Here is a 27,846-nt window from a genome sequence, read left to right on the forward strand (position 1 = left end):
GTTTCTTTGCAAACTGGTCCTGTAATGTGTTTGCGTCACAGAAGCTGCTTTCAATACTTTTTACCAAAGCAGAGTTTTGACTTGCAAATGTGCTGCTTATGCAGCTTAATGCCACCATTTGGTCTACCATCCCAAAGCGAGCAAATACAGCCATATTTTTATCCTAATTGTCTGACCAGAGTTAGTTAGACCATAATTTTATATTTACAATCTGACCACAGCACTGAGCAGCTACATGCTCCCAAGGGCTGGAGAATAATTGCACTATTTAATTATTTTTGAGTCAGTTTTGTTGTGTCCCCTATGAGAAGACCATCTGCTATACAGTAACTTACCTTGCCCTATGATATATTTCAGAACTAATAAAATCAATATATTAATGTAGTATTGTCAGCAACCTGAAGCTTCGCAAGTGGGTCGTTGTTGCTTTCTGAAGGAACCATAGACATTCAGTCACTCTGAAATGTAGCACACTCATGTCTATTAGACGAGCATCCCTTTCTTACCCCCAGAGGATGAGTTTGTTTAATGAGTTTAAGCAATAAGGGCATAAAAAGAGGGATACTTGGTGCGGAGAGGCTACAGCAGTCCTAATCGCCAGGACTCTAGAGTATGCATGCATTTATAGCAAAACCATCATCCATCATTCTGCCACACAGTTCCTTGGGCCTTTTCCTCAGCATCCTTTGTGCAGTCATCTGTGATGAAGTTGTTTTTGGCCAGATCTTTACTTATATCCAATATACAGTTAAAGGTTATTGGAAATGAGATGATGTTTTTTTTACTAGGGTTGCTATGCTTACATGAGGTCGTCTCTGAAAGTTCTTTTAATCATCTTCAGTTTTTACATCTTCGTTTTAGATTATCTTCAGTTTGCTGTTTAAACTGGCACAAAGCAAAAGTTTTGGGAATAAAAGCTTGCAGAGTGTCAAGCTGTCCTTTGTAATGGTCATCTCATTCAGTGCAGTCCATCTTCTGTTGGCATTCATGGAAAAATTGCCATTGATAATAATGGGACTGGATTACACTTAATAGTTCTAGGTTTCACAATTTGATTTTTTTAAATCTTCCATTTGATATATATATATATATATATAGATTTCAAAAGATGAAACTGGAATTTCATCTTTAGAATTCGGTTGCATTTTAGCAATGGTTTGAAGCACCTTGGCAATGAAGAGTCATATGCCTGTGTATAATCACAATCTAATTATCTGTCCTTACTCAGGGACATAATTATATTGTTTGAACTTCTGCAGTCCACCTCAATCCTTTGTGAGTGATGTTTCAACACGTATGATACATTAAATGTTTTTCAAAAACCTGAACTAGACGAAGAAGAATGTTATGTAGATGGAGTTCTGATGGTTTTGAAATATAGCTAAAACTGAATGGCTCAAGATGTGCAGTCATATTAAATCAATGCTGGAAAGTTACAACTCTAATAAATTGTATTTATGCTAATGGTGAATCTGATTTACTGCAACTATTAAAAGTGAAGAATGGGGCAATAGTCTTCTTAGAACTGCTATTTTCTCTATTTCTCTTTTATCCTTTCACAGTCCCACAAAATGTGCCAACGCCCTCAAGAGTTCACAGCATAAATGGTTACAACGTTGAGGTTACCTGGGACGAACCAGCTGGGGTCATAGGTGTAATTGAGAAGTATATTCTGAAAGCGTCCAGTGAAGATGGTCCCAGCATATCTACTGTCAGTGCAGAGATTTCTAATACTAGTGCACTCAGAGGTACATGCCAATAAATATTCTTTAAAGCAATATTTATATATCTATTGTTGGCAGGCTGAACAATTGTACTCAGACACTGTGTGTGTGTGTGTGTGTGTGTGTGTGTGTGTGTGTGTGTGTGTGTGCAAGACAAAGAGATAGCCAGTTCCTGTCGGGGGGTGGGGGAGCAAAATGCAAGCCAATCTGCAAAGAGCGGACAACTTTCTTTCTGTTGTTTGTTGATAAAACCTGACCTGGAAGCCCTGAAATGGGTCTGGGAATATCAGCTGACCTGTTCTAGACTATTGATGAGAGGCTTCTTTAGCTGGTGTGACTAGTTGCTCTGCAGGCAACTCTTTATCCAGAGCTAAATGGGAATAAAACCCACAAATTTCCACTTGTTACATTTCTTTATTGTTCTGTGGGTTTACTCTGCCTGTTCTCCTCCTCCTGAATTCCAGTTCAGCAAGGATAATTTCTAAAAGTCATTCTTGAATGATATTCTTGATATGCACAGTTTGCCACAGCTTTCTATTCCTTCAGTTCATTTGTATCATTATTCTTTTCCACGTTACCAATCAGCACATGCACATTTAAGAATGCAGCAAGAAGTGGAATCTCGATGTCATTATATGTAGGATTGTATCAAGATTCTTTTTGTGTGGTTTAGTTGGTGTGCACTGGTAACACTACACAAAAATTATCTCCACACAACTTTACAGCCCTGCATTTCCAAGTTTTCCCAGGCATGTGGAGCCGTTTAGGGGAAGTGGGTGGTGGGGTGGAATGACTGTGATCCATAGGAATAACATATCCCTTACCAGAATCCCTGTGAAAGAACTGGCCTATATTGAGTGTGTATACCTTGCAGAGGTGTTCTTACCCCTGGACTTCCGGGCCAAAGTCCAGGGCCTGTGGTCCCCACCAAATCCTCTTTAGTCTGTCCCGGATTGCTGCGCCACTGGCCCACACTGCCCCGGGTGGCGAGCGTGATCTCTGTTTTAGAGACAGAGGGGTGGGGTGGGGAAAGAAATGTGGGATGGGAATATGTTAAGTTGCATATTGAAATGTTTCTGCTAATGCATATTTGCATAAATATAGCTGTTTTATATTCTTACATGCTTATGAGTTCAGTTGCTGTTTGTGCCCTCCGGAACCCATGTGTTAAAAATACTGCATGCGTCATGGTGTGTGTGTGTGTGTGTGTGTGTGTGTGTGTGTGTGTGTGTGTGTGTGTAGGGGGATGATGTTTAACTTGCAACGGGGGTGGGGGTGGGCTACGGAGGCCTTTAGGTCCAGGCTCCAAAAATTACCTAGGTGCACCTCTGATACCTTGACCTGGTACCAGGGATAGATTGGGGATTCTGTTGGTGTATCAAGCATCCTGCTGCCCAACGGAGTCCCTGAGCTGACAGAACTGATTGAAGAGTTGATGTTGTAGTGGTCCAGGCTTTTGGTGTTGGGGGACTCCCAAATGTTCACTTTGGGACTAGTTTGTTTGGTGCAGCTCAGGAGTTCATAGTGGCTGTGACAACTATTGGCCTATCCCAATAGTTGTCAATGTTTTAAATGGTTTTAAATGGTTGCCCTGCTTTTCCAGGGTTTTTAGCTGTTTGAATGTTTAAATTGGTCTTATTCTGTTTTTATAGTTTTGATTTTAATTGTTAACTGGTTTTAATTGTTTTTATCCTGTTGTAGACTGCCCTGAGCCATTTTGAAAGGGTGGCATATAAATCAAATAAATAAATAAATAAATAAATATCCCAACTGGTTGGAGGGTCAACACATACAACCATGGCTTTTGATCCCATTGACCATGGTATGCTTCTGGGAAATCTCTCTGGGTTGGGACTTGGGCGCACGGTTATACAGTGGCTCTGCTCCTACCTGGAGGGTTGTACTCAGAAGGCTGTGCTCAGGGTTGCCTACTCCACCCCTTGGCCATTGGCCTATGGTGTACCACAGGGATCTGTTCTGTACCCCATGCTTTTTAACATCTACATGAAACCTCTGGGAGAGGTCCTCTGTGGGTGTGGGCTGTGGGTGTGGGCTGTGCTTCCATCAATATGCTGATGACATCCAGCTCTACCTATCTCTTCTGAACTGGATGGGGGTAAACAAGCTGAAATTTAATCCAGATAAGACAGAAGTGCTCTGGGTTGGTTGAAATAATCATCCGAGTAATGAAGTAAATCTGATCTTGGATGGGTTCACACTCTCTCTGAAAGACAACGTCCACAGCTTGGGGGTGCTTCTGGACCCGACGCTGCCCTTGGAGGTGCCGGTGGCAGTGGTGTGCAGAAGTGCCTTTTACTAGCTACAGCTGGTACACCGGCTGCAACCCTACTTAGAGAAGTTGGACCTGACCTCAGTCACTCATGCTTTGGTAGCATCCAGATTGAACTACTGCAATGCTCTCTACGTGGGGCTGCCCTTGAAGACAGTTTGGAAGCTTCAGCTGATCCAGAATGCTGCTTCAAGGATGCTCGTGGGCGCAAGTCATTTCATGAGTGTTACACCCATTCTGTGGCAGCTTCATTGGTTACCAGCCCCCTTCCAGGCTAGATTCAAGGTGCTGGTCTTGAGCTTTAAAGCTCTACACAGGTTGGGGCTGGGGTACCTGCCGGACTGCATTTTCCCATACAAACCTGCCAAGACCCTCCACTCATCATCTCAGGCCCTGCTCATGGTCCCGCCACTAACAGATATCTGTTATCCATAGGATTCCAAAAGGCCTTGGAAGGTTTTAGAGTTGGTTATACTGATGATTCTGTTGATGACCTGGTGGAGACCTGGAATAGGGAACTTACTAGAACTTACTCTAACTTACTAGACACAATTGCCCCTAAGTTCCCACATTGAAATCAGCCCATTGTATACAGAACAGTTACAGGAGCTGAAGTGGCAAGGGAGAAGACTGGAGCACAAGTGGAGGAGAACTGCGCTTGAATCTGACAAGATATGACACAAAGCCCATTTAAAGGCTTATACTATGCAATACATACAGCAAAGAAGCAATTATATTCTGCATGTATTGCATCTACAAGTTCACATCCAGCAGAGTTGTTCAGAATTGTGAAGGGATTGACTCTCTGAACTTGAATTTGGAGTCTTCATCATCCCATTGTGATGCCTTTAATAACATTTTTGTGGATAAAATCTCTTGGATTCGGGCCAACATGGACTCTTTTGTTACTGCAGAGTCAATGGTAGGGGTTGGTGTCCAGTCACTCCTCTTAGCTTAGAATGGATCCATGTCAATTTGTGACTCCTGAGGATGTGGACAAGCTTCTTGGAGGATGTGGACAAGCTTCTACCACCTGTCCTTTGGATACACGCCCAATGCGGCTTATATTATCTAGAAGGGGCTGTTAGAGGTGGCCTAGCTGACATCATAAATGCCTCCTAACTGGTGGAAGGCAGCATGCCTTCATGTTTGAAGGAGGAAATTGTGAGATCTTTACTTAAGAAGCCTGCCCTAGAGCCCTCAGTGATGGATAATTATAGGCTTCCTCCCTTGGTTGTGCAAAGTGATTGAGAAGGTGGTGGCTGATCAACTCCAGGTAGTTTTGGAGGATACTGATTATCTAGACCCATTTCACACTGGCTTTAGAGCAGGCTATGGGGTTGAGACAGCCTTTTTCTGCCTGATGGATTATCTATACCAAGGATATAGATCATCCATCAGAGGGAGTGTGATGCTGCTTGTTCTTTTGAACTCTCTAGAGCTTTTGATACCATTGACCATGGTATCCTTATGAATCATCTGAAGGATTTGGGAATAAGGGGAACTGCTTTGCAGTGGTTCCATTCTTATCTCTCTCAGGCAGATTTAAGATGGTGTCACTTGGGGACAGTTGCTCTGTGAAATGAAAGCTATTGTATAGTGTCCCTCAGAGCTCACATGAAACCGTTGGGTGAGATCATCAGAAGATTTGGAGCAGAGTGTTATCAATATGTTGATGACACCCAAATCTATTTCTCCATGACATCATAATCAGGAAATGGCATAGTTCCCCTGAATGCCTGCCTGGAAGCAGTAATGGGATGGATGAAGGATAATAAATTGAAGCTGAATCCAAACAAGATGGAGTTACTAATGTTGAGGTTTCATTATTCGAGGGATGTGATAGAACCTTCTGTTCTGGATGGGGTTGCACTCCCACTAAAGGAACAGGTATGTAGTTTGGGAGTGCTTCTGGAGTGCCTCACCCTGGTGTCTCAGGTGGAGGCTAATGCCAGGAGTGCTTTCTGTCAGCTTCGGTTGTTACGACAGCTGCATCCATTCCTTTACGATAATGATCTCAAAACTGTGGTGCACTCACTGGAAAATTCTTGGCTTGACTACTGCACTGCGCTGTACGTGGAGCTACCTTTGTATGGAAACTTCAGTTAGTTCAAAATGCAGCAGCCAGATTGGTCTCTGCGGTTTCTTGGAAAGATCATATTATGCCTGTTTTAAAACAGCTGCACTGGCTGCCAATATGTTTCTGGGCAAAATACAAAATGCTGGTAATTACCTTTAAAACCCTAAATGGCTTAGGACCAGGTTACCTGGGAGAGTGCCTTCTTCAGTATGATCTCCATTGCACTTTGGCCTCTCTCCAGCTGCCACCAGCTCACCTGGTGGTGACTTGGGATTGGGCATTCTCTGTAGCTGCTGCTGGGCTCTGGAATGCCCTCCCTATCAGTATTAGAGGCTTAAGAGTTTTAGCAGCCTTTAAAAGAGCCCTAAAAACATATCATTTTCACCTGGCCTTTAGTGAGTACTGAAATGATTTTAAACTGGTTTTAATTTTATTTTAATGATTTATTTATAGGGATGTGCATGAAATGGCTTTTGCATTTTGTTTCAAGTTTATAATGCAGACTGCCAAAATGTTTCATCAAAACAGCGGTCAATATGAAACAAAACTAGAAATGTTTGGAGTGTTTTGGCCATAAAGAACAGTGGGAAAACTCAAAACACCCCATTGTTTGCCATGGGTAGCTCCTAGGGACACCAAAGTGGGTTGGGTGGTAGGGCACGAGGACCACTACTTACCACCCAATCTACAAAAGTAATGGGCAAGCAGGCAGTTTTAAACAAATTGTTAACCTTTCCCAAAAGTCCCATAGAGTTGCAAGCCATTGCCAGAAAACCAATCATCAAGGGGGGAAACAGGCCCCCAAAATGATGCTTGAAACATCAAAACGTTTCAAATTGAAACTGGGATTTTTTTGTTCCGAGTTCGAAACAGGCCTTTTATTTAACGGCCCATTTCGAGTTGAAATGTTTCATTTCGAGTTGAAACGGAGGTAGCGCCAAATGAGTGGAAGCTACCACGTCTTTAAGCTTTTTCCCATAGGGAATAATGGGGATTTCAGCAGCCTTATAACTCCACGTGGGGGACCAGGGTGGCCCAGAGTGGGTTGTGGTGGGTGTTAGTGCCCAATGGCAAGGAAGCTACCACCCAGATTTCAAAGGAATTGGGCAAAGGGGTGATTTTTAAATGATTTTTGAAGTTTATGCAGATTTAAGCTTTCCCCATAGGGAATAATGGGGATGGCAAATCTTTGGGACAGATTCAGGGCAGAAAATAGGTTGCAGGGGCAGAAGAGTGGGTGAGGTGCTGGTGCCCCAATGGGTGCCTGCTACCATCCAGATTTCAAATACATTGGTGAAAGGGGTGATTTTTAAAGAATTTCTGAAGTTTGCACGTCTTTAAGCTTTTCCTCATAGGAAATAATGGGGATTTCAGCAGCCCCATAACTACACTTGTGGGGCACCAATGTGACCCAGAGCAAGTGGTGGTGTACTGTATGTAGGGTGCCAACCACCCACAAGCCCATGGGGCACTGGGTTTTGTTGTTTCTGAGGTGTTCTGAGAGTAGATTCTCTGGTAGCAAATGAGAGTGGATTCAGTGATGGGTTTGGGGGTGGTTGGCACCCTATGTGCACTACACCACCACCTTCTCTGGGCCACCATGGCAGTCGGTATAGACAGTACTGAATTGGATAAACCAGAGGTCTGACTGGCATCATGATAAGGCATCTTCATGTGTTCCTGTGTTCATTTTCTGTTGGGTCATTGATTCAGTTTATCTAGGAATGTCATGGTTCATAGAGCTGGCTGCTTTGGGTAATAGCAAAGCTTTTGACTCCAGAAGGCAAAGGGCATCTTTGCATATCAAACAGCAAAACATATGCATTTTACAGCAAAGGCTTTTGAATGAAACTTTGCTGGTGCAAATTGGTTGAGCAGTGTTGATTGATGAGCATATGTCATTGAGAAGGTAAATATTTCTCTTGCAGTGTATAAGGCAGGATGTATACCTGTGAGAAAGCATGTATAACTTACAATAAGTCTTTTTTTTTTTTTTTTGCTAATGAGCAATGTACAGCAAATATGACAACTGCATCAGCGTTACCAATAAAATATCTTACTGATTTAAAATTTAGGCAATGCAGAAGTCAGCAAGATGGTTCTAGCTGCTTCAAGATTATTGTGGTCAAGCAGATGTATTTCAAGGACTTTTCGGTTCAGCCACATGCTTATACCTACTTAGTTGCTGTTTGCTTAAATTCACATGAACAGATTTTGTCTGCACAAATATTTGGGGAATGACAGTTCTTCTTATCGATAGCCACAAGATAATCCTGAACAAACAGCACATTTGCTATATATTGCTCAATCTTTGTCATCAGTTCTGTTCTTGATTTAAAAGCTATCAGTCATTCTTTAAGGAACCAGAAACAGAGGTTGATGAAATTAAAACAAAATCTTCTACACATGGGCCATCCAAGTTTAAAACAAAACAAAACAGTAGACATCCCCCAGCCATGCCATATTGTAAACTGCTTTTGTAACTTCTCTCAGCTTCAAAACAGGTTTAATTTCTCATGGATAAAATAGCTGCTCTGTTTGAGAAACACAAATTGATACAGTCTTTGAGAATTCTTTTGTGGTTGAAATGCGGTAAGTGCCATAAATATTGCGTAATGTGGGAGATGACATCAATATTAACCAAAACATCTCAAACCTATTTACATCTCAGCCTTTTGATTAGTAACTGCTGAAACATTTAGGGTATTTGGCCACACCTCCCCTGCTCATCTGTGGAGTGAACTCTTTCCCTCTGAATGAGGCACGAGGCACAGTGGAGGCAGCCATTGGCTGGTGGGGGTAGAGTTTGTGCAGCCATTCTCCAGCTCTGTCAGTCCTTGGCAGAGAATTGATGAGAGAGCAACTCCCTCGCGTTGCTTCTCCATGGACTTGCCCAGGTTTTTTCTGGCAGCGGCAGCAGCTGTCCTTGCAGCAGTGAAATGGTGATGGGATTTCGAGCCTAGTGGCCTCGTGATTTGCCCGCTCCCCACATTCTCGATTGGGGCCTGTATCAGCCCTTCTCCTCCTTTCCTCAATTGGGGGCTTCTGGCACTGTTGTGGGCACGTTTTTGCCAAGAGGTGATCAAGCAGTAACCAGCCTAGGCAGCCTGGGGGTGTTGGGGTGGGCCCACTCCGCATTCCCATGCTGGGGTCTGTGAGGGCCATTCCCGCGCACTTGGGTCTCCAGCATGGCGTATTTGGGCCTGGCCTATCTCCCTCCCTTCCCTTGTACTTTTGCCAGGGAGAGTGGTGGTTTTTTTCTTTTGCTCTTGTGGGGTTTGTTTGGTGCCCAGTGGGTGTTATCCATCCTTATTAAGCCACCCCACTTTTTGAGTGACAGTGGTGGGGTTTTAAGAGGCTTCACTTGCCCACCCCACCCCGCTTTTTACATGTTGGACCTTTTCGTCCCTCTGCCTGGGTCTCCAGTGCTTGGGCTTACCATTGTGTAGGGATCTGCCTTGCTCCCTGGTGGTCACCCTTCAGCTAATGACGGTATTCCAACTGAACTTTGTTCAGTTCAGTATATGTCATTTGATGAGGCTATGTGCATTGTGTGCAGCTGTGGAATGGGGGCGCTTTTAGCAAACTGTGGCATCGAGTCTGAATTTTGCCTCTTGCCAGTTTTGAGCTGTTAGGCTCCTCATTTCAGGGCCTGTACTACATGGATTGAGCCTTGTCTATGGGTTCTTTTGTCTCATGTGCGGCCTTTGAAATCTTTTGTTCCATGTTGGAATGGGCCTTGTGCAACAGGGTGAGGTTTCCTACCACAGCTCATTGTTTAGATCAGTGATTCTCAAACTTGGGTCCTCAGGTGTTATTGGACTTCAACTCCCATAATCCCCAACCAAAGGCCACTGAGGCTGGGGATTATGGGAGCTGAAGTCCAATAACACCTGAGGACCCAAGTTTGAGAATCCCTGGTTTAGATAATTCACTATTTGTTGTTCCATGTACATCTGGACAATGTGTCTTTTTGTTGAACACCTTCATGGAGCTGTATCAGAAGTTAAGGGTGCCCCTTAATAAGATAAGACTGAAGGTCCGAATGTTCGACTTACTTTTTTGGGTATAGAACTTGAAACGGTGGTGGACTGTGTGAGGCTGCCTTGTGACAAGTTACTCATATTGGCAGATAAGGTTAAGGAATGTTTAGCTGTTAAGACATTTACCCTGTGGCAGTTGCAAGTCCTGCTTGGGCATCTCAACTTTGCCTGCCAGGTTGTCGCCCTGGGCAGGGCCTTTTTGTGGCGTCAAAAAGGCCCTGGGTCTATACCACCTTGAGTTTTATGTGGGTAGTCATATATTTGAAAGCATGTTCTGTGAAAACTTTTGAATGGTTTAAATTTCCCCAAAACAGCTAAACTAGAAGCCTACGATATGATGTGTGTAACATTTTCACATGGAACATGAGTTCCATGTGGGGGCACTTTCAGACAACTGACTCCCCATTTAAAAATGAAGGTGGTATAGCTGCACGAGAGAACTATCTCATTAGTAACTGATCATGTGAATCAACCCTAAGAAAAAGATCCATATGTTCAGGATCTTTTGTTTTGCTTTCATTCCTGTTAATGACAACTAGCTGTGTTTGTAAGCTTTTTATTAACAAAATTAGCTCACTAGTAAATGAGGCCTGTCATTGACTAGGCAAAGTCATTTGTCATTTACCCAGAATGTTGGGGGGCAATATGCTAAATCATTGTAAACCGCTTAGAGAGCTTCCAGCTATAGAGCGGTATATAAATGTAAGTGCTATTGCTATTGCTATTGCTATACTTATAGGAGAGTTAATAAATTAAATATACTAATGTAATTTTTTTATCATGTTGGCAAAAGGGAAGTAAAAGAACAGAAATTTGTAGGATTTCAACTTCAAACATTATTCATTTTGAATAATGATCATATATGGCAAATTTAAATCATAGTAAATTTGTATCTGAGAAAGATTTACTTTTCTTGGCCATGATATCATTTTGGAATTATTAATCTTTATTATTGATTGTTAAAAATCTGTTGAGAAAAGTAACAGTTAAAATATTATTATATTCAGAACTTCTCCTATAAAGTACATTAAAAAAAACACCTTTCCCCAAGCATGTTCTGGTGTAAAAAGTAGTACATTCAGCTAGTTTGTGGCAGGATTGTTCATGCAAAATTTGGTATTCATAAGTAATCGGGAAGTATGATTTTCAGGATTTCTTCAAAAACTGCAAAAAATAAATAAATTGATTTTTCACCAAAAATATTCCTGTATAAAAAGTAATGCATTCAGCTAACTTCAGTAGCAGGATTGTGTATGCAAAATTTGGTATCTGTAGGTCATTGGGAAGTATGACTTTATTCCCACAAACAAATTCTTCAAAATATATAATAGATGTGTAAAGTGACAGCTATATGTCCATAATGGGAATCATGCTTATTCAGACATTAGGGTGAGCTGTCAGGTTTGCATATTCACAGATCCTCTCAGAGCTTCTGGTAAGGCTGTATCCAAACATTAAACCAAACCTTGTAGTAGCAGAATTCTGGGCATCTTATAAAAGAAAGGAGCTGATAAAAATCTAGTGGTCTTGATGTGATTTTCCCCTTTTTCCTGCTTTAGCAGGTTGATTGCAAAGCAATTTACACAGCTGGGCAGGTCTGCAGGTGTCTGGAAATGTGTTAGATAGGTGACCGCCTACTAACACATGAGTTAATATGGAGGACATGGGAAACCTCACAGGACTGAAACTCAGCTGGCTGTTAACTCAGGTTGTGCCAATAAATCACAAAGCCATAAGGGCAGGATTACCTGTGCTAGGAGCATTTGTTTCCTTGGTGGAGAAGATTGTCTTCAACTGAAAATATGTTTTGCAATTTTAAAGGAGGCTGTGAATCTGCATTTCAGCTTAAAAATCCTAAGCAGAGTTTAAAAACCCTGAGAGGTTAAAAACCTTAACTGCCCAGAGACGCAGGTTTGGGCAGTATAGAAATATTTATGGTTGCCCTTTTCATTCTGGGTTTAATTTTGGAGATGAATTAGCATTTCTGCCCTGCTTTCTTCCATCGTGGTTGGAGCTAGAGGTGGTGTGTGTGGGGTTCCCAGATGGTCACTCATCCAAGCACTGACCAGATCTAGATCTGTAAAGTGATACCCAGACTTTAGCAAAGTGTTTAAAATTAAGAAGTGTTTTAAATAATTACAACAGTGTGACTGGGCTGTATCATGTGCCTTCAGATTATGTCTTATGAGTCCCTAGGCCTGTGCAGAGAACTGGAAGCAGGCTTCAGGCTCATCAATGCCTTTCTTGTTTCCCTTACTGAGCTGAGAAGGTAGTGAATTGAACCAGGGAGATCCTGCTAGCACAGGATCAGGGAGATCCTGCATTGAAATAAATGCTGGATATCTCAAGTTCTCCCGGTGTCTTCTTGAAGGTTTTTCAGTGCCCACTTCCCATGAAGGAAGGGCTGCACAAGGTGAGGTGTTCGGTCAGTGACTAGGACATTTGCATAAACTAGAGCGGGAAGGGGTAGGGGGTCAAGGCAGTGAAAAGAATAGCTAGAGAACAGAGAGAGAAACTGGAACGCGAGGAAGGCTGGGGTCAGGAGCCAGAGGGTAAGGCTGGAACTGCAGACTCCACTAGCAGGTTTGACGGAACCTTCTCTGATTCAGCTGTTGTACCAGCAAGAGTAAGGATGCGAGTGAAGGGTTGATACAGGAATATGAAGCTGCTCCTCTTTTTTGATCTATTAGCTGATCTGCACCTACATTTGCCTCTCCCACCTTCTAAGTAGGCCCATTGGAAGAGGGCATGAACAGCCAGATGGGTGCACTTCTGCTGGTTCTGAATGTTGGTCTGGATCCTGCTGACATTGCTTTTGATGTCGTGAGGATGATGAGATGGCCCTTAAGTCCAGGTGGAGGGCATTGGATCCCCTCAGAACTCATGTTCCTTCTGTGGAGCTGACTCTGGCTGTTCCTCCAGAACTGAGGTTACTGCAGGATCAAGGTTGTTGGCAGGGATTCCAGCAGGATTCAGCTTCTCTTCCTCATCTGTGGAGGCTTTTTTAGGGTCCAAGTTTATAAGGGCAACTCTGGAAGGGGGGCAAGGGTAGGCAAGTACCTCCTCAAGCAAGTTGCTTGCCCCTCCACCTGCCCCCCATTTCTGTTTCAAAAATCTAATATGTGGGACACAGCTTGCCAGCCCATAAATGTACTTTGCCCCTTTTGTGCTTCTGTCAATTTTTTTCCCCCTGGAGCTACCATTGCAGGATTGGTTGGGACCTGACAGGTAAGGGAGCATTTCAATTACACATGTGAACATAAGGACAGCCCTGCTAGATCAGGCCCAAGGCCTATCTAGTCCAGCATCCTGTTTCACACAGTAGTCCACTAAATGCCTCTGAGAAGCTCACAGCAAGAGGTGAGGGCATGCCCTCTCTCCTGCTGTTGCGCCCCTGCAACTGGTATAGAGAGGCATCTTGCCTCTGAGACAAGAGGTGGCCTATAGCCATCAGGCCATTGATAGACCTGTCCTCCATTAATTTGTCTAAGCCCCTTTTAAAGTCATTCAAGAAGTGGCCACTACCACATCCCATGGCAGAGAATTCCATAGCTTAAATATGTGTATTTAGAACCTCATGTAAAGTGCTTATTCCCATGAGCAGTGTAATGATGGAGGAAGGGACTCTGTAAATCAGCTGTGATCAAGGATTTCCAGTTTTGAAGGTAAATAGATATGTGCCTTTTCTGACATACTTTGTTGATATCGGTGTTGCAAGAAGTAAAATAAGTATCCTTGAAAAGCAGTCGTACGTGGGTCTTGATGCTTTTTTTAAAAATACAAAGTATATATCTTTATTGAGAGTGACAGCTGTAAGTCTTTTGAAGTAGTTGATATATTCAAAGAGTCCTCATCAAATAAGGAACTTTGTCTAACAATATTTTTTTTTTAAAGATGGAAGGAGTTTGAAAATCACTGAGACCTGAGTGTAGTGGAAATTGCATTGGCATTGAAATACAATAGTAGCTACATTTCTATGCAGTTATTCTAGCAAGTCATACATGTGGGTAATTATATATCTGCTAAAGATTCATATGTCTATGTGCCAGAGGGGGAAATGACTTTCCCGAATACTTTTCCTGGACTTTTCTTCATCTGAACTTTGCCTCTTTTGCAAATGAGATTTCAAGCCTCGGTGAATCAGACCTGCAGTCAGACAAGTGGAAAAATGCTTTTCCTGCTTGGTGCTCAGTATTTACTATTGTATTATCTGATACACAATCTAACAATCACTATTTCCAAATAAAACTACCCATACATTGTCTCCTTTCTTATATGTATCTGCAAATACTTAGCAGATATACAACACTGATAGTGGAGCACAACATTGTTCTCACTTTGCTGATAGCTATGCAAACTAGAGATCATAAAGCTACTTCAGGGCTAGTCATAAATAATCAATGCTATCTGAGTTCTTTTTCTAGATGCCCACTAGATATCCATAAATGTCTGGATTTTCCAGACTGAAGATCCAAGTCACGAGGAGTGGGCAAATTATATTTAAATATGGCCTCTATCGGAACGGAAGTAGAAAGTTAGGGTGAAGGGAATCAACAATCTATTCTTCCAGACAGGGATGGCCTAAGATATTGCAGTTCCTGAGATGAGGCACCAAATGCTGTCTTGCCCCACAACTCTAGTAGGGGGCTATCCCCCTTTCCAAACTTCCCCTTGCAAGCCTTGAAAAGGATATGGGAAGGAAGGTAGGTTGCCAGCAGCCTCCTATTTTTTCCCCTTGTGCAGGGGTATCCTGCCACCCTGCTGGCACCCCAATAATCTGCTGCTTGAGGCATCCATCCCATCTCACCCCATAAAAGGACCAAGACTAGATAAATCTTAAAGACAAGATTCATTCATTCATTCATTCATTCATTCATTCATTCATTCGATTTTTATACCGCCCTTCCACAATGGCTCAGGGCCAGTTTACAATTAAAACATGAAAATCAATTAACAATTAAAACAAAAATTATAAAACAGTATAAAACAATTAACAATTAAAACATCATAAAACAGCAATTAAACAATCACAATAATTAAAAAATCCTGAAAACCAGGTTACAATATTAAAACCAATTAAAACTATTTAAAAACCCTGGAAGGCCAGGCCAAACAGATAGGTTTTAAGGACTCTCCTGAAGGCCAGTAAAGAATTCAAATTGCAGATTTCTGCTGGGAGTGCATTCCACAGCCTAGGAGCAGCTACAGAGAAGGTCCTCCTCTGAGTCACCACCAGGCAAACTGGTGGTAACTGGAGACGGACCTCCTCAGATGACCTTAATGTAACTCGGACTTAAGCCATTCAGGGCTTTAAAGGTAATAACCAGCACTTTGTATTTTGCCCGGAAACATATCAGCAATCAGTGTAGCTGTTTCAAAACAGGCATAATATGGTCTCTCCTGTTCACCCCAGAGACCAACCTGGCTGCCACATTCTGAATTAACTGAAGTTTCCGGACTATGTACAAAGGCAGCCCCACATAGAGCGCATTGCAATAGTCAAGCCGGGAGGTTATCAGCTGATGCACCACGGTTTTGACGTCATCATCTTCAAGGAATAGGTGCAACTGTCGAATCAGCCAAAGCTGATAGAAAGCACTCCTGGCAATGGCCTCCACCTGAGATACCACGGTGAGGCTTGGGTTCAGGAGTACTCCCAAGCTGCACACCTTCTCCTTCTGGGGGAGTGTAACCCCATCCAGCACAGGAAGATCTAACTCACTCCTCAGATTCTGAGCCCCCACAATGAGCACCTCCATCTTGCTTGGATTCAGCTTCAATTTGTTATCCCTCATCCAGCCCATTACTGTCTGTAGGCAGATATTTAGAGAATGAGTGCCATTTCCTGAAGATGAAAAGGAGAAGTAGATTTGGGTGTCATCAGCATACTGATAACACCCAGCACCAAAACTCCTGATGACCTCACCCAGTGGTTTCATGTAGATATTGAAAAGCATTAGTGACAGAATGGAGCCCTGAGGGACTCCATATAACACCTCCTGTTTTGAGGAGCACCAAGCTCCACCATGTGAAATCTACCTGAGAGATAGGAGCGGAACCACTGCAAAGCAGTGCCCCCTATCCCCAATTCCCCAGGTGATCCAGAAGGATACCATGGTCGATGGTATCAGACGCCACCGAGAGATCTAGAAGAACAAGCAGAGTCACACTCCCTCTGTTGATTCCCCGGTAAAGGTAATCCATCAGGCCGACTTAGGCTGTCTCAACCCCATAGCCAGCTCTAAAGCCAATTTGAAATGGGTCTAGATAATCAGTTTCCTCCAAGACTGCCTGGAGCTGGTCGGCCACCACTGTCTCAATCACCTTTCCCAACGAAGGGAGATTGGAGATTGGCCTGTAACTATCCATCACTAAGGGGAGGGCTTCTTTAAGAGTCCAGGGAAGGCTTCTTTGAGAGTGGGAAGCTTCTTTAAGAGTAGGAGGCTTTTAGAGGGAAGGCTTTCAGACAAGGAAGCACCCTACCCTCCCTCAGCGATGCATTTATAATATTAAATAGGCCACCTCCAACAATCTCCTTGCTAGATAGAAGCAGCCAAGTTGAGCAAGGATACAGAAAACAGGTGGTAGGCCGCACCGCCCGAAGCAGCTTGTCCACATTCTCAGCAATCACAGATTGAAACTGATCCAATCTAATACTGCAAGAGGGATTGCTGGACACCTCCTCCATAGACCTTGCAGAACGACTCTGGGGACTGATTTGAAGTAGAAGGAGCAGAGACTAAACTCCTCACAACCTGGGATAGCTCTGCTGAGCGTGAACCTGCAGCTGCAATGCGCACAGTAAGGTTGTGTGTTTTGTATTTTTTCTGTTTCGATTTGTACCAAATCCGAATCAACCCCATTTTGTACTTTGTCCAAAATTAAGCCTTCCAAATCAACCCTGTTTTGTTTTGTATCCGTATTAATCTGAATCTGAATTAATTCAGATTAAAAAATGGGCCACGTGGTCAAAAGAGTGGGTGGGGGTTATAGTGCCCAATGAGTGGAAGCTACCACAAAAATTTCAAAGGAATTGGCTGATTTTTAAAGAATTAATGAAGTTATGCATCTTTCAGATTTTCCTCATAGGGTATAATGGAGGTTTCTGCAGTCCCATAACTCCACTTGAGGGGAACTGGGGTGGCCCAGAGCAAGTGGCGGTGTAGTGCACATAGGGTGCCAACTACCCACATGTGTTGCCAACCCATGAAGTACATGGTTTTGTTGTTCTAGAGGTGTTCTGAGAGTAGATTCTCTAGTAGCATATGAGAGTGGATTCATGGTTTTTCATTAAAAATCTCATTTGCTACCGGAGAATCTAAACTCAACCCCTCAGAAACAACAAAACCCAGTACCCCAGTGGGTTAGCAATCCAGGGGGGTGGTTGGCACCCTCTGTGCACTACACCACCACTCGCTTCGGGCCATCCCAGTGCCCCCCAGGTGGAGTTATGGGGCTGCTGAAACCTCCATTATTCCCTATGAGGAAAAATCTTAAAGATTAGGGGTGTGCAATTCAGGATTTCGGGTGATTCGGCTCGGACCCGAACCGAATCACCCCTGTTCTGTTTTGTGCCCGAATCTGGGTCACCCAAATCACCCTTGATTCGGTTCGGATTTGGATTTAATCTGAATCCGAATCGATTTGGGGGGTAAAAGGGGGCCCAGGGGCAAAATTTTGGGGTGGGGTGGTAGTGCCCAATGGGTAGAGTCTACCACCCCAATTTCAGGGGGATTGGGCAAAATCCTGATTTTTGGTGAATTTTTAAAGTTTTAGTGACTTTGGGGCAGTTCGGGGGCATAGCATGGGATCTGGGCAAAAGGAGTGGGGTGGGGTGGTAGTGCCTAATGGGTGCAGGCTACCACCCCAATTTCAGGGGGATTGGGCCAAGGGCTGATTTTTGGTAAATTTCTGAAAATTTCATGTCTTGGGGGCAGATTGGGGCATATTGGGGCAGAAAGTGGGGCCTGGGGCAGAATAGTGGGGTGGGGTGGTAGTGCCTAATGGGTGGAGGCTACCACCCCAATTTCAGGGGGTTTGGACAAAGGGCTGATTTTTTGAGAATTTTTGAAGTTTTAGTGACTTTGGGGCAGTTTGGGGGCAGAAAGTGGATCTGCCCCAAAATAGTGGGGTGGGGTGGTAGTGCCTAATGGGTGGAGGCTACCACCCCCATTTCAGGGGGATTGGGCAGAGGGCTGATTTTATGAGAATTTTTGAAGTTTGGGTGTCTTTGGGGCAGATTGGGGGCAGAAAGTGGATCTGCCCCAAAGGAGTGGGGTGGGCTGGTAGATAGTGCCTAATGGCTGGAGGCTACCACCCATCCCCAATTTAAGAGTGAAGTGTGCTAAATTGATTACTTCCTCATATTATTCATAGTAAAGGAAATTGTGAAAAAGTGAAAGTGGGGTCATGAGAGTTGTTTAATTGAAAAAAATCTCATTTGCTATGATAGAATGAGAATTCACACCTCAGAAGTTTATGAGGAAGTAATCAATTTAGCACACTTCACCTTATGAAGACAAACCTCATACAAATAAATTCACCAAAATTCCCCCCTCTGCCCAATCACTCTTAAATTGGGGATGGGTGGTAGCCTTCAGCCATTAGGCACTATCTACCAGCCCACCCCACTCCTTTGGGGCAGATCCACTTTCTGACCCCAATCTGCCCCAAAGACACCCAAACTTCAAAAATTCTCAAAAAATCAGCCCTCTGCCCAATCCCCCTGAAATGGGGGTGGTAGCCTCCACCCATTAGGCACTACCACCCCACCCCACTATTTTGGGACAGATCCACTTTCTGCCCCCAAACTGCCCCAAAGTCACTAAAACTTCAAAAATTCTCAAAAAATCAGCCCTTTGTCCAAACCCCCTGAAATTGGGGTGGTAGCCTCCACCCATTAGGCACTACCACCCCACCCCACTATTCTGCCCCAGGCCCCACTTTCTGCCCCAATATGCCCCAATCTGCCCCCAAGACATGAAATTTTCAGAAATTTACCAAAAATCAGCCCTTGGCCCAATCCCCCTGAAATTGGGGTGGTAGCCTGCACCCATTAGGCACTACCACCCCACCCCACTCCTTTTGCCCAGATCCCATGCTATGCCCCCGAACTGCCCCAAAGTCACTAAAACTTTAAAAATTCACCAAAAATCAACCGTAAACCGAATCACCCGAATTTTTCATGCCCGAAATTTGGGTGATTCGGCTCGTGCCCGAAAAATATCGGGGGACATCGGGGGTGATTCGGTTTGGCCCCGAATCACCCGAAATTGTTCGTTTCAGGCACAGATCGTTCTGTGCCCGAAATTTTTTGCACATCCCTATTAAAGATGTGTAAACCTCAAAAATTCCTAAGAAACCAGCCCTTTGCCCTATTTGTAATCTGGGTGCACCACCCTTGGGGCACTGCCACCCAACCCACTGTTTTGCCCCTGAAGCCCCACATAAACAAGCTGAAAGAGTGAAGAGAATGATGAACAACAACAACACTTAATTTTTTGGCACAGTTAATTGAGAGTTTTGCAGCAGGTGGGAGCCTGTCCCTGTGGCACTAGCACAGCAGCACAACCCATTTGTGGATTCAAGCAATCTTTCAATAAAAACACTCTCTCCCCATGGAACAGTGACCACAGGTCATTTGAGATAGCAAGATAGACCAATGAGCCAGCGTGGTGTAGTGGTTAATATGCTGGACTAGGACCGGGGAGACCTGAGTTCAAATCCCCATTCAGCCATGATACTAGCTGGGTGACTCTGGGCCATTCACGTCTCTCAGCCCAACCTACTTCACAGGGTTGTTGTGAGGAGAAACCTAAGTATGTAGTACACCGCTCTGGGCTCCTTGGAGGAAGAGCAGGATATAAAATGTAAAAAATAAATAAAAATAAAACTGCCTTGGTACTATGGAACAGCTTGAAATGTTCATTTAACTGAACTGGAGTGAGCCGTAGCCCAAACAAATTAGCCTACTGTTCAGAATTGTTGAGATTTATCATCACTGCATTTAAGAAAGTGCAAAACCATGGATCATGGTTACAAGAAAGAGAGAAGCAACTAAGATTCCTGGGGATGTCAATAGATTGACATGTGTATTCCCCACCCCCACCCCTTTTAGCAATAGCAATAGCAATAGCACTTACATTTATATACCGCTTTATAGCCGGAGCTCTCTAAGCGGTTTACAATGATTTTAGCATATTGCCCCCAACATTCTGGGTACTGTATTCTGTTACATTGTCACCTGTATTCCCATGTGGATGACCTGTCCCTGCAATGGCAAAAGTTGTGAACCACTGGCTTAGACATCATGTCCCACCAAATTATATTGTGGCCTAAATTACATTAGACTGCTGAACTTGGGCATCAAAACTTAGACACCACTATAACTCATAAAAATCAGAAGAAAAACAAAATAGCTCTTCAAAAGACCCCTGAATAAGTCAAGAGATTCTTTCTAAACCTTTGGAAAGAAACACCTGTGTAATTTCAGAACTTTCCTAACCAGCTTCTCGAAAATCTTCTCCACACAGTTTATACCATGGCTTTTAGCAAGAGCTTTGGAATTGCATTGAGCTCCCAAAGATATTTGGGTATTTCTGTCTCAAAATGCTATCTTCCAAATCCCTTTGCAAGGTCAGTTTGCATTTCAATCACACGGAATACAACACTTAACTAAACTATTCATGCTCAACAGCTTTTTGCATATCTTATCTTCTGCTAATCACTCAGTGCCTCAGCTGGAGTGGAGAGAGTCAGAGAAGTCAATTTGAATTGCAATGCTTTTCCGAAGAACAAAGCATTCTGTCCGAAACACAGTCATTTCGATTTGGAAACAAAAATCTCTGTTTTTTAATTCTTGATTTTGTTTTGGTTACAAAACCTCCGAAATTGCCATTTTCGGGCACAAAACATTTTGTACCCGAATCAAAATGCACAAGCCTAGCGCATAGACCATATCTGGTCTTTCATTCATAGCTTAAAGTAAAAGAAACATGCAAGTCCTAATTCAGTGTACAGGAGACCATGTCTCTGACAATCTGGGACATGTTCCCATTCTTCTATATGCAGATGATATGGCCATTATGACTCAGACTCCCATAGGATTAAAATGTGCCCTTGGTATATTATATGATTTCTGCAGGGAGGAATCCATTGAGGTCAATTATCACAAAACAAAAATCTTAGTGTTTACCAAATGTCCAAGGTATCACAATTGGGTTATGCAGGGGCACAAAATCAAGCAGGTCAGCTCATTTAAACATCTTGGAATTGTTTTCCAGTCTTCTGGCTTGCAAAACGCCCACTCAAATTTGTCCATACAAAATGCTCAAACTTCTACAAATAAAATCAAATCATTCCATTTTATGAGAGGGGCCTCATTTATCTCAGCAGCGATCAAGTTGTTTGTTGCTAAAGTCTATCCCCCCCTTTTTTTTATGGTCCCCAATTGGGGGCCTAGTAATTTTGGCCTGCTGGAAGCTGTACAGTCTAAATTTATGAGAGCTATTCTTCAAGTTCCCCCCTGTGTTCCCAACCCTCTTACCAGACAAGAAGTAGGTCTCACTAGGGTTGAATCGGGTTCCTGGACCTGTATTATAAAGTTTTGGTTAAAACTGGTTTTTGCCAATGTAGGCCTGGCTTCCTTGGTAATAACTGATGACTTTAATTACAATTGGAAGACCTTGGTTAAGAATAAACTTCTTCAATTTGGGTTCTCCCATGAGGAAATTCTTAGATTAGGACATGATCAGGCCTGGCAGGTTATTAAGCAGCGTATTGCTGATACAGAATTACAAGTGGATACAGCCTGTCTAAGGAGTGGCATCTATCTGGGGAAACAACTTTTTAATTCCAAACCCGCAGCATATTTAGATAATATTCTTATCCCTAAATTTAGGCTTCCATTTACTCTTGCCCACCTAAACACCCTTCCAATGGCTGTTAGGGATGGTAGATATAAAGGGATTCCATTTAATTTAAGGATTTGCCCCTGTGGAATGGGTGCCGTAGAAACTACCCCTCATGTTATTTTATATTGTAAATTTTATAGCGATGCTCATTTAAAACTCATTACTCCTCTTTTGGGAAAGTTTCCAGGTCACTCTGATGAATTTTATTTAGAGTTTTTGTTATCTAACTTTTGTAAAGATATCACTTTCAATGTGGCTAGGTTTTGCTACATTGTTTGTATTATACACTCTAGTCTTTTGTAATTTTTGTTGTTGTACACTCTGATCTACGATCGTAATAAAGTTTATCTATCTATCTGACAATCTGGTCCCTTTCCAGGGGACTTGCCATAGTGATAAAAATAAATGTTGAAATGTCTTACTTCTTTAAGGGATGGAGATGTAAGCTCACTCACGTTTTAGAGAGTTGTCACCAGTGTTCCAAATATCTCTGATAACGCTTCTCAGCTTTATTAGTATGACAGTGCAGTGTTCAGAAGTGGTCTTTCAAGGGGAGTTTGTACCTGTTTTTCCAAAGGTGATTCCTGCTACCCCATCAAGCAGGCCATTATAATGAATATCTGCTTCTCTTATTGCTACCAGATACTCGTGTCTGAATTAGATGGTACACAAACTCCTTCTCTTTTAAGACAATTCTTCCTTTTATGGAATCAACACCACATTGAGCATCTCACTGATGCTATTGAGAATCGCATATTGAGCAACTCAAGAATGGAGTTGGCCCATTGCATTACCAGAGCCAGCGTCGTGTAGTGGTTAGAGTGCTGGACTAGGACCAGGGAGATTCGAGTTCATCAAATCCCCATTCAGCCATGATACTTGCTGGGTGACTCTGGTTCAGTCACTTCTCTCTCAGCCTAACCTACTTCACAGGGTTGTTGTGAGGAGAAACTTAAGTATGTAGTATACCGCTCTGGGTTCCTTGGAAGAAGAGCAGGATATAAAATGTAAAAAAATATACAAAAATAAAATAAAAGATGTTGCAGCTGTGACCAGTCAAATTAGCTGTAAATGTTGTCTTTATCTCAACTGAATTTTGAGGAAATAGGCAGATTCCCATCTGGTGCTATTTACCTGTATATTTATTTCCTCTAATGAGGGAAATAGCATCTTGAGGGTGATTTTCATTGGGAAATTGTTGCTAGATGAAAGGTTTAAGCCTCTACCTCGGTGCCATGGTTGTGATCCAAATAGGGCCCTCAAAGCTTCTCTTTGATAAAATGTAAGAAAACAGAAGATCCAATACACGGTCTTAGTTATCTCATGCAGCTAGGCCCTTAAACCCACAGTCAGTGCTAAAATCTGAAATTAGAGTTCATATGGGGTGGAGACTGCCTTGGTCAGCCTGATGGATTATCTCCAATTGGGAGTTAACAGAGGAAGTGTGACTCTGTTGGTCCTTTTGGACCTCTCGGCGGCTTTTGATACTATCGACCATAGTATCCTTCTGGAGCATCTGAGGGGGTTGGGAGTGGGAGGCACTGCTTTGCAGTGATTCCACTCCTACCTCTCGGGCAGGTTCCAGATGGAGTCTCTTGGAGACCGCTCTTCAAAATCTGAACTTTTTAATGGTGTGCCTCAGGGGCTCCATATAGTCTCCGATATTGTTTAACATCTACATGAAACCACTGGGAGAGATCATCAGATTTGGTGCAGGATGCTATCATTATGCTGATGACACCCAAATCTATTTCTCCATGTCAGCATCATCAGGAGAGGGCATAACCTCCCTAAATGCCTGCCTGGAGGTGGTGATGGGTTGGATGAGGGATAACAAACTGAGATTGAATCCAGATAAGACGTACAATAAGAATCCAGATAAGAGGTACACATTGTGTGGGGTCAAAACTCGAGAGACAATTTTGATCTGCCTGTTCTGGATGGGGTCACACTTCCCCAGAAGGAACAGGTACACAGTCTAGGGGTGCTTCTGGATCCAAGCCTCTCCCTGTTTTCCCAGGGTGAGGCAGTGGCCAGAAGTGCCTTCTATCAGCTACAGCTGATATGCCAGCTACGTCTGTTTCTTGAGATGAACGACCTCAAAACTGTGGCACATCTGCTGGTAACCTTCAGACTGGATTACTGCAATGTGCTCTATGTGGGGCTGCTCTTGTATGTAGTCCGGAAATTACAGATGGTCCAGAATGCGGCAGCCAGGTTGGTCTTTGGGTCATCTTGGAGAGACCATATTACTCTTGTGTTGAAGGAATTGCACTGGCTGCCGATATGTTTCTGGGCAAAATACAAAGTGCTAGTTATAACCTATAAAGCCCTAAATTACTTGGGCCCTGGGTATTTAAGAGAATGTCTTCTTTGTCATGAACCCCATGGCTACTGGGGGATGGGCCTTCTCCACTGCTGCCCCGAGGCTTTGGAATGCTCTCCTTACTGAAATAAGTGCTCCCCATCTCTGACAGCTTATAAAACGTCTTTAGAGATACATCTTTAGAGATGCAGGCTTTTAATTAAATATTGTTTTAATGTTTTAATGCTATTTTAAAGTATTATTTAAAAACTAGCTGGGCCGGGCGCAGAGCATCTGCACCTCTGGCTGGCCCAGCCACTGCCGCTGTTCCTCCCCCCACCACGCCGGCATGCCCAGCTTTCTGGCCGGCCACTCCCCCACCGCCCGCTTCTCGCCCCCTCCCCATGCTTTCTGATGGGCGGGCTAGCCAGCCAACTTCCTCTCCCCCCACCCCAAGCCTTATGGCTTGCGAGTTGGCCGGGAAGCTGGCCCGCCACCTCCTCCCACCCTTCCTCCAAGCGGGTGGCCGGGCAAGGTCGGCCTACCACTACCTCCTCCAGCAGCCGGACCAAGCCGGCCTGCTGCTGCCTGCGGCCTCTTCCTTCTCCTCCTCCTAGTGGCCAGGCCGGCCCACTGCCACTGCCTCTGGCCGACCAGTGGCCAGGCCGGTCCGCTGCTGCCTCCGCCGACTGGCAGCCAGGCTGTCCTGCTGCCACCACCCGACCAGCGGCTGGGCCAGGGCCAGGCCAGCCCACCACCTCCTCTGGCCACCGCCACCATTGTCTCCCAACCCCGTCACTATCTAATAGGCAGCTGCTCTCGTGAGAGCTGCCATGCATGGGATTAGTGATGGGTATGTTTAGGAGAATTAAATGTATAGTTTTTAAAATTGTTGTACCGTTTTAAACTTTTTGTTTTACTTTTTCTGTTTTTACTTTGTTGTAAACTGCCCAGAGACGTAGGTTTTGGGTGGTATTAAAATATGTTAGTAAGTAAGTAAGTAAGTTAAATAACCCAGCCACCCACCGGGTATACGTGTGTAGGTGGTGAGCTAGATGAGGACTATCAGAGAAAATATTAGGAGGACTATCCTCCTTCCCACCAGGATATGGACTGGGTCACCTATGGCTGATTTTTATCAAACAAAATACCTTAAGCACACATGGCCAAACTACAGCTTTAATGTAATGTATTGCTTGACCCTTAGCTCCTGGAAATATTGAGCTTTTTTTGTACCAGGGCTGGACATTCTGCTGTTCTCATGGTCAAGACTCTGGTGCAGAGTGCAGATGTTAACCACTGCAGAGCTCCCTGTTCCTTCTAGCTGTGATCCTGATTCTCACTGAACTCCTTCCTTGTTCCTGTGGATTGTTTCCTGACTCAAAGCATACAATGGTTGGGTCTTAAAATCTACAAGTTTTCTCTCTCATTGTATTGTTGGTGGTTGTTTTATTGTTAATTTTAACTTTTATAAGCCACCCTGGGACTTCTTTTTTTTTGGAAGATGTGAGATATACATCTTTTAAACAAGCAAAGTCTAACATTGCCACACATTTCAGGGCTGAAGCAAGGCAGAACTTAAACCCTGCCCACCCTTAACCTGGAAACCACACTGAGCTTCTTGTGGTCTGTTTAACTCAATACTTACTACTGCCAATCTGATGACTGACCCATGTGGACCTTGCTCACCCACGAGGGTCGAGGGCACATAACACACCATTTGGGAACAACTGTCTAATATGAAGTAAGCTGCTTTACAGCAACTATAACCTCCCAGACTCTTCATTATTATATGTCAATAGAACAGAATCACTTGGGACATCATCAGTGGTAAAATGTGCATAGATAAAATGCCTCTTACTAAATATGATTCTTGGCTTTTACAGTGAGCTTTATAGATGTTCCTTTAGAATATTGTAGGGGTGTGCATTTTGGAATTTTCTTGTTTCGATTTGTATCCAAATTGAAACACCCTCATTTTGTTTTGTACCCAAATTTTCTGAATCTGAATCAGCCCTGTTTTGTTTTGTAGCCGAATTTTCCAAATCCGAATCAATTTGGATTTTTAAAAAGGGTCCTGGGGGGAAAAGAGTGGGTGGTGGTGGTAGTGTCCAATGGGTGGAAGCTACCACCCAAATTTCAAAGGAATTAAGCAGAGGGCTGATTTTTTGTGAATTTTTTTACACTACTTTAAGAATTTTCCCATAGAGAATAATGGGGATTCCAGAAAATGTATCGCTTCAAATCAAGGGGAAAGGGATGACCCAGAACAGAGTGTGGTGGGTGGTAGTGCCCAATGGGGGCAAGGAAACTTCCAGAATTATTTCAAAGGAATTGGGCAAAGGGCTGATCTTTTTTGATTTGTTGAAGTTTACGTGTCTTTAAGATTTCTCCCATAGGGAATAATGGAGGTTTCAGCAGCCCCATAATTCCGCTTGGGGGGCACTGGGGTTGCCCAGAGTGAGGGGTTGTGTAGTGCACATAGGGTGCCAACCTCCCCCATACCCACAAGCCTGTGGGGTACTGGGTTTTGTTGTTTCTGAGGTGTTCGTTGTAGATTCTCTGGTAGCATATGAGATTTTCAGTGAAAAAGAAGAATCCACTCTCATATGCTACCAGAGAATCTACACTCAGAACACTACAGTAACAACAGAACCCAGCACCCCATGTGTTAGCAACCCTTCCCCTGGCCAATGTGGAGTCAGTAAAGAGTGGCAAGAAGCAAAAGAGCCAATGGGGAACAAGGAGGGAATTATCACCAGGTCAGCCCATGATTCAGGTCACCGATCAGAAGGCAGGAAGCGTGGGAAATTCAAAGAGATGTCAAACACAAAGTGGAGACTGACTCAGAGATCACCACAAAATGGAGGTCCAAAACAACAAAACGTTTTGTAGCCAAAACAGGGATGTTTTGTTTTGTATACAAAACTTTTGGATCTGGAAAATGGGTGTTTTGTTTTGTCTACAAAACACCCGAAACAGGCTGTTTTGGGTACAAAACGTTTTGTATCCGAAACATTTCATCCTAGAATATTGTTAACAATTTAGAATGTTTCAAAATTCTACCCAAATTCTATATGACTGACACTCTCAATAAATATCCAGGTTATAACAAACATCTGACAGGATTTCATATATCTTTAGCATAGCATTTTGTACAGGTACCACAACATCATTGGTACTGTAGGTGTTTCCTGATTCTTTGAAAGCATGAAGCAATTAATTCAAACATTTGCTTCTACTATACAGCTGGCTGTACATTCTTGTCTATTTATTATTAATTTTACACTTTACTTTTACAAGTACTTTATAACATATGACTAATAGGGATGTGCATGAACTGATTTTTTTGATTTGATTTGTACCCAAATTGATTCACCCCCAATTTGTTTTGGGGTCTGAATCTGGCCAGCTAGCAGAGGAGTGATTTGTTTTGTCCACAAATCTCCTGAAACAGGTAGATTTGAGTACTAATCGTTTTGTACCCAAATC

The 27,846-nt window shown here is 43.3% G+C and overlaps 1 protein-coding gene across 1 annotated transcript in view; it reads left to right on the forward strand.

Moving 5' to 3' along the window:
- USH2A (usherin) overlaps window positions 1–27,846 on the forward strand; it is a 784,926-nt gene that overhangs the window by 274,838 nt on the left and 482,242 nt on the right. The window contains exon 29 of the mRNA XM_053283338.1: window positions 1,563–1,748. Coding sequence (XP_053139313.1) covers window positions 1,563–1,748 — 186 coding nt within the window. The remainder of the gene's footprint in view (window positions 1–1,562; window positions 1,749–27,846) is intronic.

The sequence above is a fragment of the Hemicordylus capensis genome, chromosome 1 (assembly GCF_027244095.1).
Source record: "Hemicordylus capensis ecotype Gifberg chromosome 1, rHemCap1.1.pri, whole genome shotgun sequence".
Taxonomy (NCBI): Eukaryota; Metazoa; Chordata; class Lepidosauria; order Squamata; family Cordylidae; genus Hemicordylus; species Hemicordylus capensis.